Source organism: Spea bombifrons, chromosome 13, assembly GCF_027358695.1.
Source record: "Spea bombifrons isolate aSpeBom1 chromosome 13, aSpeBom1.2.pri, whole genome shotgun sequence".
NCBI classification, from domain to species: Eukaryota; Metazoa; Chordata; class Amphibia; order Anura; family Pelobatidae; genus Spea; species Spea bombifrons.
This window is the reverse complement of record NC_071099.1, coordinates 26,797,690-26,810,949: the sequence shown is the minus strand read 5'-3', so window position 1 is coordinate 26,810,949 and position 13,260 is coordinate 26,797,690. Positions and strand designations below refer to the sequence as shown.

The 13,260-nt window shown below is 38.7% G+C and overlaps 3 protein-coding genes across 3 annotated transcripts; all 3 read right to left on the bottom strand.

The window, feature by feature from the left end:
• Window positions 1-1,414: 1,414 nt before the first annotated feature.
• LOC128470969 (olfactory receptor 11L1-like) lies at window positions 1,415-2,359 on the bottom strand. The gene has a single exon (XM_053452815.1). The coding sequence runs from the start codon at window positions 2,357-2,359 to the stop codon at window positions 1,415-1,417; it is 945 nt and encodes a 314-aa protein (XP_053308790.1).
• A 4,462-nt stretch (window positions 2,360-6,821) lies between these two features.
• On the bottom strand, window positions 6,822-7,766 carry LOC128470968 (olfactory receptor 11L1-like). Its single transcript, XM_053452814.1, has one exon. The coding sequence runs from the start codon at window positions 7,764-7,766 to the stop codon at window positions 6,822-6,824; it is 945 nt and encodes a 314-aa protein (XP_053308789.1).
• Window positions 7,767-11,993: 4,227 nt separating this feature from the next.
• LOC128470967 (olfactory receptor 11L1-like) lies at window positions 11,994-12,932 on the bottom strand. The gene has a single exon (XM_053452813.1). It carries the CDS (start codon window positions 12,930-12,932, stop codon window positions 11,994-11,996), a length of 939 nt encoding a protein of 312 aa, XP_053308788.1.
• Window positions 12,933-13,260: the final 328 nt, after the last annotated feature.

Sequence of the window (13,260 nt, the reverse complement as noted above, 5' to 3'; positions counted from 1 at the left end):
GCCCCTCTATTGTCATCGGCAGGGGCCTCCTTAGCTGTCCTTCATTGGTTGATGCCAGAGAAGCTCAGTGCTAACGACCAATAGAGTTGCTCATATGTACCGTTAACTCCTGACGTCGAAACATGGTCTGGGGAGGTTTCAGGAGTTAATGGTCCGTACAAGCTACTCTATTGGTCACTGGCAGGGGCCTCCTCTGGCTTCAACCAATGAAGAGCAGTTGAGGCCAGAGGAGCTCAGTTCTGCTCCCCTTCCAAGCAAATATCTTCTAAGGGAGTATTGGAAGCTCTGTATATATATCTACAAATGAAACATTTTCATTGTCATCCCTATACTCCAATTTTCTAAAACAGAGATGACCTGTTGCTGTGTAGACTGAAAATTTAATTATATTATCATTATTTTTATTTTGATATAATTAAATTAAATATAATTTGTTATTGACATGGGATGTATATGTGGTTGCATTATATTTATTTATAATGTATACTTTCTAAATAGTGCTTTTTTATATATTTTCTTTTTATTTTCCAGAGTTTTCAAGAATAAATCCTAGAATAATGACATTTTAATATGTAACTACTATGCATTGTTTCAAAATTGAAATCTACTGCCAATTTTCAATTCAATAAAAATGGTAATGCTACTATAAAATATTTTACATCTATTCTTGCAAACAAATGATTTAGCAGAATAAGAAATAAACTTTGTTCTTAAATCCAATCAAAACAGGAGGGTAAAAAGCAAAAAAAAATCCACGTTTAATATTCAAAATATACTTTCTATGAAAATTCATGATTCATTTTCAAAAAAAATCCCATAAAAACATTAGACATTGTGCTATAGTCAACTTTTTTAAACAAAATTTCAAAGTTACATTTAAAGACAAATCATGGATTTGTGGATCCTTCGTTCTATTTTTTTTTCAAATGCAGATCCTCGTGTATGTAACATAGGACAAATAAGTCAAAATATTTAAAAAAAATATGACCACATACACTTTAAGTTACTTAAAAACAATGAAAACAAGAAAAATATTTTTTTCTTAAAAATTCTAAAGAACTATTAATCAGCATCACAATTAATTTACACATTTTTTATTCTTTTTTTCAAATATCCTTCGTTATTAGAAATGATATTTATTGGCCCTTTAGACTTCAATAAAGTGGGCATGTTGGAAGTTTAAGGATCGAATGAAAAACATATAGTCAATGTGCGAAAACATGACTTAAATAATCCCCCAATGACTATACACTGAAGGCAAAATCTACTTTTCCAGCTCTGAGAAACATTTTCATTGAAATATATTTCAATTCAAATGAAATCTTCTGAATGCGGATACTTTTGATACGTTTTTATAGTATCGCCGCGGTCACTCATTGCAATAGAGAGATGAACATAATATGTGATGAAAAGCTTAGGCGTTACATTTCAACCCTACAAAAATCTTCTTCAGGGCAACCTTGATATCCTGATTTCTTAAGCTGTATATTATAGGGTTAAGTAAGGGGGTAAACACAGTATGAAGTAGAGAAATAATCTTATTCACAAGCAAAGAATGACCTGTAGAAGGTATCATGTATTTAGTTATTAATGTCCCATAGAAAGTGCCCACGACAAGTAGATGAGAACTGCAGGTGGAGAAGGTTTTCTGTCTACCAGTCGTGGAAGGGATCCTGAGTATCGTAATAAAGATAAACACATAAGTCACAATGATGAAACCACACGGACAAATAAATATAGGGATGGAAAGCACAAAGATTATAAATTCTGCAAGATAAGTGTCAGAGCATGAAAGTTTTTGGAGAGGAGAAACGTCACAATAGAAATGATCGATGATGTTGCCATCGCAGAACTGAAAGTTAGATATAGGTATGACAGATGTTAGGTTGAGCATAAAGCCTAACAGCCATGGAATGGTAGAAAGGTAAACTTGGCTGTTGGAGTCCATGATTGAAGTGTAGCGCAAGGGGTTGCATATAGCGAGATATCGATCATAGGACATCAAAGAAAGCAGAAAACATTCTGTAATAGTTGTACCACTGAAGAAATAAAATTGGGTTAAACATCCAAGTGAAGTCATTATTTTTCTACCCAGTAAGATGGCGCCAAGCATGTTGGGAACAGTATTTGTTGAGAGTAAAATGTCAGCGAAAGAAAGATGACTGAGGAAGAAGTACATGGGCGACTGAAGGTGATTACTGCACAAAACCAATAGAATTATAAGAACATTTCCAGCTATTGTAAACACAAAAATATTTAGAAATATGATGAAAAGGACAATGCTGACTCCATAACTTCTATAAGTTCCAAATCCTAGAAGAATGAACTCTGTGACCCGTGACTGGTTTCTTGGTGACATTGTCGAACGAAGGAGCATTGAAAAAAACAGTTTTTCAAAATCTAAAAAGAATATACAAAAATATGAACTGAATTTACAGAATAGCTCAGGACTAACATATGCTTAATAAAAAGGAAAATAATTATATCATTATATTAAAGTTGTAAAACTGTAAGGATTGTAAATAAGGAGAATGTGTTAATACATCTACAATAATCGAAATTTTTTTAAAGGGTTGATCAGAACTTTTTGGCCATTAATTATTTTAATTACTGTCTATGTTACGTATAATGAGAAAAAGAGACCTATACCAAATCTATATCATTTTAAATCCATGCCAGTTTTTAAAAGACAAAAATAATAAATAATAATACAATTTAAAAAAAAAATACTCAAATAATAGAATACTGTTACCTGTAAAAAGGTGGTAATTCAGGTATTTCAATAAAGCAGAGAATAAAAGGCCATTCACCGCTTTCTGCAAATTAAAAATGTTATTATTCTATACCATAGAATATGCATTTATATTTGATGGCTTACACTTACCAAAAATCCCAAGTTTCTTAAAAGCTGGAGTGCTGCATTCTATAAGGAGGATGGAATCGGCATTTATTTTCTTAAGGGTGATGAATTAGTAGAACTAAATGTCAGCAGGAAACAGGTATTAATGCTGCTTGATTACATTTACAGTTACATTTTATACTATTTGTGCAATTCTTAAAGGGTTGTTGAATGCCTGGGGACTGTCGTCTAGTAATAGATGTTATGATCCCATTACGTTAATGAAGACAATGTACTATATGAACACAATGTACGATTAAATTATTATTACAAAATTATTGTACTATTAGTTTATTATTAAGGTTTAATAATAGGTTTTTTTCCGTAAGCTACCTTGAAAAACCATTTGGATGGGCATAGAAAAGGGGTATTATAATAAATCTAATTATTTCACATTTAAAAATATCCACTTTCGGCCTTGCTGTCTGCTCTGTGGAGAAAAAGGAAACCAATGAACATTTTGCACTAGCTGAATTTCTCTTATATTTGTATAAATAAATAGTTGTATAGGGATTTGCCAGCACCTGCTTCAGAACCTTAAAGATGGCTGCTTGTTGTTGTGGGGGGAGTGGCTTTGTATAAGGGGGTGGGCTTATCAGATAGACAGCCTTTATTAGGAGGAAACATGGCCTGGGAGTGGGTGGGGTGACAAACTTTCCCCAATGCTAACAAAGGAATCATTTACTGACTCAGAGACCCCAAGAAGCAGGGCTTCACCCAGAAAGTTCACAGAAAGGATCTTGAGCTTAGCAGTGTGTTGGGGGCCCCTCCGGGTTTGTTGGGGTAGGGCGTATTAGGGGTGCATATTGGGTCTATGGTTGCCAGTCGGGGGTCTGTGTGGTCCTCGTGGTGGTGCGGTGTCAGGGGATAGGTTTAGTTCCCGGGGTGGGTATGCGCTCCCGGGGTAGGGCGAGTGGGGCCTCTGGCCGGTCTCGGCAGGGTCTGCATTCCCGTTCCTCCTCCAGGCGTAGCCGGTCACCAGGGGGTGTTTGTCGTTTTTCCCGGGGGTCGGGATGTTCAGGTGGTGCAGGGCCGTTCTCCTCAGCGTCAGGTTGAGGCCAGGCGGGGGTCGTGGTGTCTCTAGGGACGATGATAGGGGTGAGCAGGCATGGGGGGGGATTTTGCGGTTAGGCGGCGGGAGGGGACGTCGGGTGCCCAGTCTTTGGCAGCACAGTCCAGGTGTTCCTTTGTTTCCAGGAATCGGCTGGATGCAGAGGATCAACATCAGCGGGATGTGCAGCATGGGAGTGCTTTGGTGGCCACTCTGCGGGTTCCTTCGGCGTCTGAGTAGGATTCCACGGCCCAGCGGTTCGGACAGCCGGGGGACCGATCGGTGAGTGTTTGTTGTGGTTGCTTAGGACGTTGCCCGGGGCGCGGCAGGGAGTGGGTTTATTGCAGGGGGATCGATTTTTGATGCCGCGGGGGGGGGGCGTTCATCGAGTGGGGAAACCCCTTCGGCGGGGCTAGAGAGAGGAGGTCGCCGGTAGGGGGTTTCCACTGCCATCAACCAATGAAGGGCACCTGCTCTTCAGTGGTTGATGCCAGACGAGTCCCCTGGTGGAAAGCAATAGAGTCGCTCTTACGGACCTTTAACTCATAACTCCGAAGCAATTAGTGTCCCCAGGCCAAGTTGCTCCCAGGTATACCTTGCCCTGTGCTTTGCATGGGGAACTACAATCCCCATTCCTCCGAGGCCAAGTTGTTTAGAGTGGTTGTCTAAGACTCAGACAACCGCTCTGAGCAACTTGGCTTGGGAGCAACGGGGATTTCAGTCTCTGTGGCAAACAGCAGGCAAGATCCACCTCGGAGCAACTTGGCCTGGGGAGACCATTGGTGTGCCAGCTCCAGAAGTTGACTAACGATCAATAGAGTCACACATACAGACCTTTAACTTCTGACGCTGAAACTTGGCCTGAGGGGTTTCAGGAGTTAAAGGTCCGTACGAGTGACTCTATTGGTTACCAGCAGGGGCCTCCTCTGGCATCAACCAATAAAGGGCAGCTGGTTCATGCCAGAGGAGCTCATTGCCGACGACCAATAGAGTCACTTATATGGACCTTTAATTCCTGGTACTGAATCTTGGCCTGGATCCTTACGAGCCCCTCTATTGGTCATCGGCGGGGGCCTCCTCAGCTGCCCTTGGTTGATGCCCAAAAAGTTCAGTGCTGATGACCAATAGAGTTACTCATATGTACCTTTAACTCCTGACGCCAAAACATGGTCTGGGGAGGTTCCAGGAGTTAAAGGTCCGTACAAGCTACTCTATTGGTCACTGGCAGGGGCCTCCTCTGGCTTCAACCAGGGAAAAGAAAAAATGTCGGTGCGCTAAGCTAGTCACAGGCTCAAATAATACAAATGTGTAATACGAGGCCTACCAAACAGGTGTAAGCATGCTGCAAGAAACAGTGTATTGGCTGTACAATGTATACAAGAAACAAAAACTGTCTGCGCTTCTTACCCTAATAAAGTTGGCAACAAATATATAAACATAATATAAATGAGAGGTTTTGGTTATATGAATTGGCCAAAGCATAATTAAGCTCACCCGCCACGTCAAGGCACACTCTCAATAGGGTGAGAACCTACTCTCACCTCCTACATACTGGGCACACAAAGCAGTTTATACTGCTTCCAAAACCTTATTAATGTGTTGGGGGAGGTGCAATTAAACCTCCTCCCTATTAACCCCTGGACAGCAAGCTGCAACCAGACTGATGAGGAGCCAACCAGGGAAGGGCAGTTGATGCCAGAGAAGCTCAGTGCTCCTCCCCTTCCAAGCAAATATTTTCTAAGGGAGTATTTGAAACTGTGAGTACGTCTACAAATGGAGGCAAATGGATTTAATGGAAACATTTTCATTGTCATCCCTATACTCCATTTTTCTAAAAGAGAGATGACCTGTTGCTGTGTATAGTGAGAATTTAAATATATTATCATTATTTTTAGTTTGATTTAATTAAATATAATTTGTTATGGGATGTATGTGGTTGCATTATATTTATTTATAATGTATACTTTCTAAATAGTGCTTTTTAATGTCATTTTTTTATTTACCAGAGTTTTCAAGAATAGATCCTAGAATAATGACATTTTAAAAGTTTATTAACTACTATGCATTGTTTTAAAATTGAAATCTACTGCCAATTTTCAATTTAATAAAAATTGTAATGCTACTATAAAATATTTTACATCTATTCATGCAAATAAATGATTCAGCAGAATAAGAAATAAACTTTTTTCTTAAATCCAATCAAAACAGAAAAGGGTAAAAAGCAAAAGAAAATCCACAATGTTTAATATTCAAAATATACTTTCTATGAAAATGCATGATTCATTTTCAAGCAAATTCCCATAAAAACATTAGACATTGTGCTATAGTCAACTGTTTTAAACAAATTGTAAAAGTTACATTTAAAGACAAATCATGGGAATTAATTCAATATTTTCTTGGATTTGTGGATCCCTCGTTCTATTTTTTAAAAAATGCAGATCCTCGTTTATGTAACATAGGACAAATAAGTCAAAATATTTAAGCAAAAATATGACTACATACACAAGTTACTTAAAAACAATGAAAATAAGAAAAATATTTTTATTCTTAAGAATTATAAAGAACTATTAATCACAATTACTGTACACATTTTTTATTCTTTTTTTCAAATATCCTTCATTATTAGTATGATATTTATTGGCCCTTTAGACTTCAATAAAGTGTGCATGTTGGAAGTTTAAGGATGGAATGAAAAACATATAGTCAATGTGCGAAAAAGATGATTTAAATAATCCCCCAATGACTATACACTGAAAATATATTTCAATTCAAATGAAATCTTCTGAATGCGGATACTTTTGATTCGTTTTTATAGGATCGCCGCGGTCACTCATTGCAATAGAGAGATGAACATAATATGCGATGAAAAGCTTAGACGTTACATTTCAACCCTACAGAAATCTTCTTCAGGGCAACTTTGATATCCTGATTTCTTAAGCTGTATATTATAGGGTTAAGTAAGGGGGTAAACACAGTATGAAGTAGAGAAATAATCTTATTCACAAGCAAAGAATGACCTGTAGAAGGTATCATGTATTTAGTTATTAATGTCCCATAGAAAGTCCCCACGACAAGTAGATGAGAACTGCAGGTGGAGAAGGTTTTCTGTCTACCAGTCGTGGACGGGATCCTGAGTATCGTAATAAAGATAAACACATAAGTCACGATGATAAAACCACACGGACAAATAAATATAGGGATGGAAAGCACAAAGATTATAAATTCTGCAAGATAAGTGTCAGAGCATGAAAGTTTTTGGAGAGGAGAAACGTCACAATAGAAATGATCGATGATGTTGCCGTCGCAGAACTGAAAGTTAGATATAGGTATGACAGATGTTAGGTTGAGCATAAAGCCTAACAGCCATGGAATGGTAGAAAGGTAAACTTGGCTGTTGGAGTCCATGATTGAAGTGTAGCGCAAGGGGTTGCATATAGCGAGATATCGATCATAGGACATCAAAGAAAGCAGAAAACATTCTGTAATAGTTGTACCACTGAAGAAATAAAATTGGGTTAAACATCCAAGTGAAGTCATTATTTTTCTACCCAGTAAGATGGCGCCAAGCATGTTGGGAACAGTATTTGTTGAGAGTATAATGTCAGCGAAAGAAAGATGACTGAGGAAGAAGTACATGGGGGACTGAAGGTGATTACTGCACAGAACCAATAGAATTATAAGAACATTTCCAGCTATTGTAAACACAAAAATATTTAGAAATATGATGAAAAGGACAATGCTGACTCCATAACTTCTATAAGTTCCAAATCCTAGAAGAATGAACTCTGTGACCCGTGACTGGTTTCTTGGTGACATTGTCGATCGAATGAGCATTGAAAAAAAAACAGTTTTTCAAAATCTAAAAAGAATATACAAAAAATATGAACTGAATTTACAGAATAGCTCAGGACTAACATATGCTTAATAAAAAGGAAAATAATTATATCATTATATTAAAGTTGTAAAACTGTAAGGATTGTAAATAAGGAGAATGTGTTAATACACCTACAATAATCGACATTTTTTTAAAGGGTTGATCAGGCCTTTTTGGCCATTAATTATTTTAATTACTGCCTATGTTACGTATAATGAGAAAAAGAGACCTATACCAAATCTATATCATTTTAAATCCAAGTTTTTAAAAGACAAAAATAATAATACAATTTTTAAAAAAAATACTCAAATAATAGAATACTGTTACCTGTAAAAAGGTGGTAATTCAGGTATTTCAATAAAGCAGAGAATAAAAGGCCATTCACAGCTTTCTGCAAATTAAAAATTGTATTATTCTATACCATAGAATATGCATTTATATTTGATGGCTTACACTTACCAAAAATCCCAAGTTTCTTAAAAGGTGGAGTGCTGCATTCTATAAGGAGGATGGAATTGGCATTTATTTTCTTAAGGGTGATAAATTAGTAGAACTAAATGTCAGCAGGAAACAGGTATTAATGCTGCTTGATTACATCTACAGTTACATTTTATACTATTTGTGCAATTCTTAAAGGGTTGTTAAATGCCTGGGGACTGTCGTCTAGTAATAGATGTTATGATCCCATTACGTTAATGAAGACAATGTACTGTATGAACACAATGTACGATTAAATTATTATTACAAAATTATTGTACTATTAGTTTATTATTAAGGTTTAATAATAGGTTTTTTTTCCATAAGCTACCTTGAAAAACCATTTTGATGGGCATAGAAAAGGGGTATTATAAGAAATCTAATTATTTCGCATTTAAAAATATCCACTTTCGGCCTTGCTGTCTGCATGTGGAGAAAAAGAAAACCAATGAACATTTTGCACTAGCTGAATTTCTCTCATATTTGTGTAAATAAATAGTTGTATAGCGATTTGCCAGCACCTGCTTCAGAACCTTAAAGATGGCTGCTCGTTGTTGTGGGGGGAGTGGCTTTGTATAAGGGGGTGGGCTTATCAGATAGACAGCCTTTATTAGGAGGAAACATGGCCTGGGAGTGGGTGGGGTGACAAACTTTCTCGAATGCTAACAAAGGAAAACCGGACTCAGAGACTTCATCCAGAAAGTTCACAGAAAGGATCTTGTGAACTTAGCGGTGTGTCGGGGGCCCCTCCGGGTTTGTTGGGGTAGGGCGTATTAGGGGGGCATATTGGGTCTATGGTTGGCAGTCGGGGGTCTGTGTGGTCCTCGTGGTGGTGCGGTGTCAGGGGATAGGTTTAGTTCCCGGGGTGGGTATGCGCTCCCGGGGTAGGGCGAGTGGGGCCTCTGGCCAGTCTCGGCAGGGTCTGCATTCCCGTTCCTCCTCCAGGCGTAGCCGGTCACCAGGGGGTTTTTGTCGTTTTTCCCGGGGGTCGGGATGTTCAGGTGGTGCGGGGCCGTTCTCCTCAGCGTCAGGTTGAGGCCAGGCGGGGGTCGGGGTGTCTCTAGGGACGATGATAGGGGTGAGCAGGCATGGGGGGGGATTTTGCGGTTAGGCGGCGGGAGGGGTCGTCGGGTGCACAGTCTTTGGCAGCACAGTCCAGGTGTTCCTTTGTTTCCAGGAATCGGCTGGATGCAGAGGATCAACATCAGCGGGATGTGCAGCATGGGAGTGCGTTGGTGGCCACTCTGCGGGTTCCTTCGGCGTCTGAGTAGGATTCCACGGCCCAGCGGTTCGGAGCAGCCGGGGGACCGATCGGTGAGTGTTTGTTGTGGTTGCTTAGGACGTTGCCCGGGCGCGGCAGGGAGTGGGTTTATTGCAGGGGGATCGATTTTTGATGCCGTGGGGGGGGCGTTCATCGAGTGGGGAAACCCCTTCGGCGGGGCTAGAGAGAGGAGGTCGCCGGTAGGGGGTTTCCACTGCCATCAACCAATGAAGGGCACCTGCTCTTCAGTGGTTGATGCCAGACGAGTCCCCTGGTGGAAAGCAATAGAGTCGCTCTTACGGACCTTTAACTCATAACTCCGAAGCAATTAGTGTCCCCAGGCCAAGTTGCTCCCAGGTGTACCTTGCCCTGCGCTTTGCATGGGGAACTATAATCCCCATTCCCCCGAGGCCAAGTTGTTTTGAGTGGTTGTCTAAGACTCAGACAACCGCTCTGAGCAACTTGGCTTGGGAGCAATGGGGATTTCAGTCTCTGTGGCAAACAGCAGGCAAGGTCCACCTCGGAGCAACTTGGCCTGGGGAGACCATTGGTCTGCCAGCTCCAGAAGTTGACCAACGATCAATAGAGTCACACATACAGACCTTTAACTTCTGACGCTGAAACTTGGCCTGAGGGGTTTCAGGAGTTAAAGGTCCATACGAGTGACTCTATTGGTTACCAGCAGGGGCCTCCTCTGGCATCAACCAATAAAGGGCAGCTGGTTCATGCCAGAGGAGCTCATTGCCGACGACCAATAGAGTCGCTTATATGGACCTTTAATTCCTGGTGCTGAATCTTGGTCTGGGGAGGCTCCCGGAGTTAAAGATCCTTACGACCCCTCTATTGTCATCGGCGGGGGCCTCCTCAGCTGCCCTTCATTGGTTGATGCCCGAGAAGCTCAGTGCTGACGACCAATAGAGTTGCTCATAACTCCTATCGCCAAAACATGGTCTGGGGAGGTTCCAGGAGTTAAAGGTCCGTACAAGCTACTCTATTGGTCACTGGAAGGTCCTCTGGCATCAACCAATAAAGGGCAGCTGCTCGGCTCCTTCGGCTGCCCTTCATTGGTTGGTGCCAGGGAAGCTCAGTGCTCACGACCAATAGAGGTCATTTGAACCTTTAACTCCTGACGCCAAAACATGGACTGGGGAGGTTCCAGGAGTTAAAGGTCCATACACGCTACTCTATTGGTCACTGGCAGGGGCCTCCTCTGGCTTCAACCAGGGAAGGGCAGTTGATGCAAGAGGAGCTCAGTACTCCTTCCCTTCCAAGCAAATATCTTCTAAGGGAGTATTTGAAACTGTGTGTATGTCTACAAATGGAGGCAAATGGATTTAATGAAAACATTTTCATTGTCATCCCTATACACCAATTTTCTAAAACAGAGATGACCTGTTGCTGTGTAGAGTGAGAATTTAAATATATTATCATTATTTTTAGTTTGATTTAATTAAATATAATTTGTTATGGGATGTATATGTGGTTGCATTATATTTATTTATAATGTATACTTTCTAAATAGTGCTTTTTAATATGTAATCAAGAATAGATCCTAGAATAATGACATTTTAAAAGTTTATTAACTACTATGCATTGTTTTAAAATTGAAATCTACTGCCAATTTTCAATTTAATAAAAATGGTAATGCTACTATAAAATATTTTACATCTATTCTTGCAAATAAATGATTCAGCCGAATAAGAAATAAACTTTGTTCTTAAATCCAATCAAAACAGAAAAGGGTAAAAAGCAAAAGAAAATCCACGATGCCTTAATATTCAAAATATACTTTCTATGAAAATTCATGATTCATTTTCAAATTCCCATAAAAACATTAGACATTGTGCTATAGTCAACTGCTTTAAACAAAATGTAAAAGTTACATTTAAAGACAAATCATGGGAATTAATTCAATATTTTCTTGAATTTGTGGATCCCTCGTTTTTTTTTTTAAAAAAAATGCAGATCCTCGTGTATGTAACATAGGACAAATAAGTCAAAATGTTTAAGCAAAAATATGACTACATACACAAGTTACTTAAAAACAATGAAAATATTTTTATTCTTAAGAATTATAAAGAACTATTAATCACAATTAATGTACACATTTTTATTCTTTTCCTCAAATATGCTTCATTATTAGTAATGATATTTATTGGCCCTTTAGACTTCAATAAAGTGAGCATGTTGGAAGTTTAAGAATGGAATGAAAAACAATGTGTGAAAACATGACTTAAATAATCCCCCAATGACTATACACTGAAGGCAAAATCTACTTTTTCAGCTCTGAGAAACATTTTCATGAAAATATATTTCAATTCAAATGAAATCTTCTGAATGCGGATACTTTTGATTCGTTTTTATAGTATCGCCATTTTTTTTACGGTCACTCATTGCGATAGAGAGATGAACATAATATGTGATGAAAAGCTTAGGCGTTACATTTCAACCCTACAGAAATCTTCTTCAGGGCAACCTTGATATCCTGATTTCTTAAGCTGTATATTATAGGGTTAAGTAAGGGGGTAAACACAGTATGAAGTAGAGAAATAATCTTATTCACAAGCAAAGAATGACCTGTAGAAGGTATCATGTATTTAGTTATTAATGTCCCATAGAAAGTCCCTACGACAAGTAGGTGGGAACTGCAGGTGGAGAAGGTTTTCTGTCTTCCAGTTGTGGACGGGATCCTGAGTATCGTAACAAAGATATAGACATAAGTCACGATGATGAAACCACACGGACAAATAAATATAGGGATGGAAAAAACAAAGACTATAAATTCTGCAAGAAAAGTGTCAGAGCATGAAAGTTTTTGGAGAGGAGAAAAGTCACAATAGAAATGATCGATGATGTTGCCGTCGCAGAACTGAAAGTTAGATATAGGTATGACAGATAGTAGGTTGATCATAAATCCTAACAGCCATGGAAAGGTAGAAAGGTAAACTTGGCTGTTGGAGTCCATGATTGAAGTGTAGCGCAAGGGGTTGCATATAGCGAGATATCGATCATAGGACATCACTGAAAGCAGAAAACATTCTGTAATAGTTGCCCCACTGAAGAAATAAAATTGGGTTAAACATCCAAGTAAAGTTATTATTTTTCCACCCAGTAAGATGGCGCCAAGCATGTTGGGAACAGTATTTGTTGAGAGTAAAATGTCAGCGAAAGAAAGATGACTGAGGAAGAAGTACATGGGCGACTGAAGGTGATTACTGCACAAAACCAATAGAATTATAAGAACATTTCCAGCTATTGTAAGAAGGAAGATACTTAGAAAAAATATGAAAAGAACAATGTTGGCTCCGTCAAGGTTTCCGAATCCCAGAAGAATGAACTCTGTGACCCTTGACTGGTTTCTTGGTGACATTGGCGAGCAAAGGAGCATTGAAAAAAAATTAATTTTCAAAATCTAAAAAGAATATACAAAAATATTAATTGAATTTAAAGAATAGCTAAGGACTCACATATGCTTAATAAAAAGGAAAATAATTATATTATATTAAAGTTGTAAAAATGTAAGGATTGTAAATAAGGAGAATATGTTAATAAATCAGCAATAATCCTCATATTTTTAGGGTTCAGGCCTTTTTGGCCATTAATTATTTTAATTACTGCCTATGTTACGTATAATGAGAAAAATAGATCTATATCAAATCTATATCATTTTAAATCCATGCCAGTTTTTAAAAGACAAA

Bases quoted from the DNA above. Each gene is read 5' to 3' on its own strand.
- LOC128470968 (XM_053452814.1), bottom strand. From the start codon at position 7,766: ATGTCACCAAGAAACCAGTCACGGGTCACAGAGTTCATTCTTCTAGGA.
- LOC128470969 (XM_053452815.1), bottom strand. From the start codon at position 2,359: ATGTCACCAAGAAACCAGTCACGGGTCACAGAGTTCATTCTTCTAGGA.
- LOC128470967 (XM_053452813.1), bottom strand. From the start codon at position 12,932: ATGTCACCAAGAAACCAGTCAAGGGTCACAGAGTTCATTCTTCTGGGA.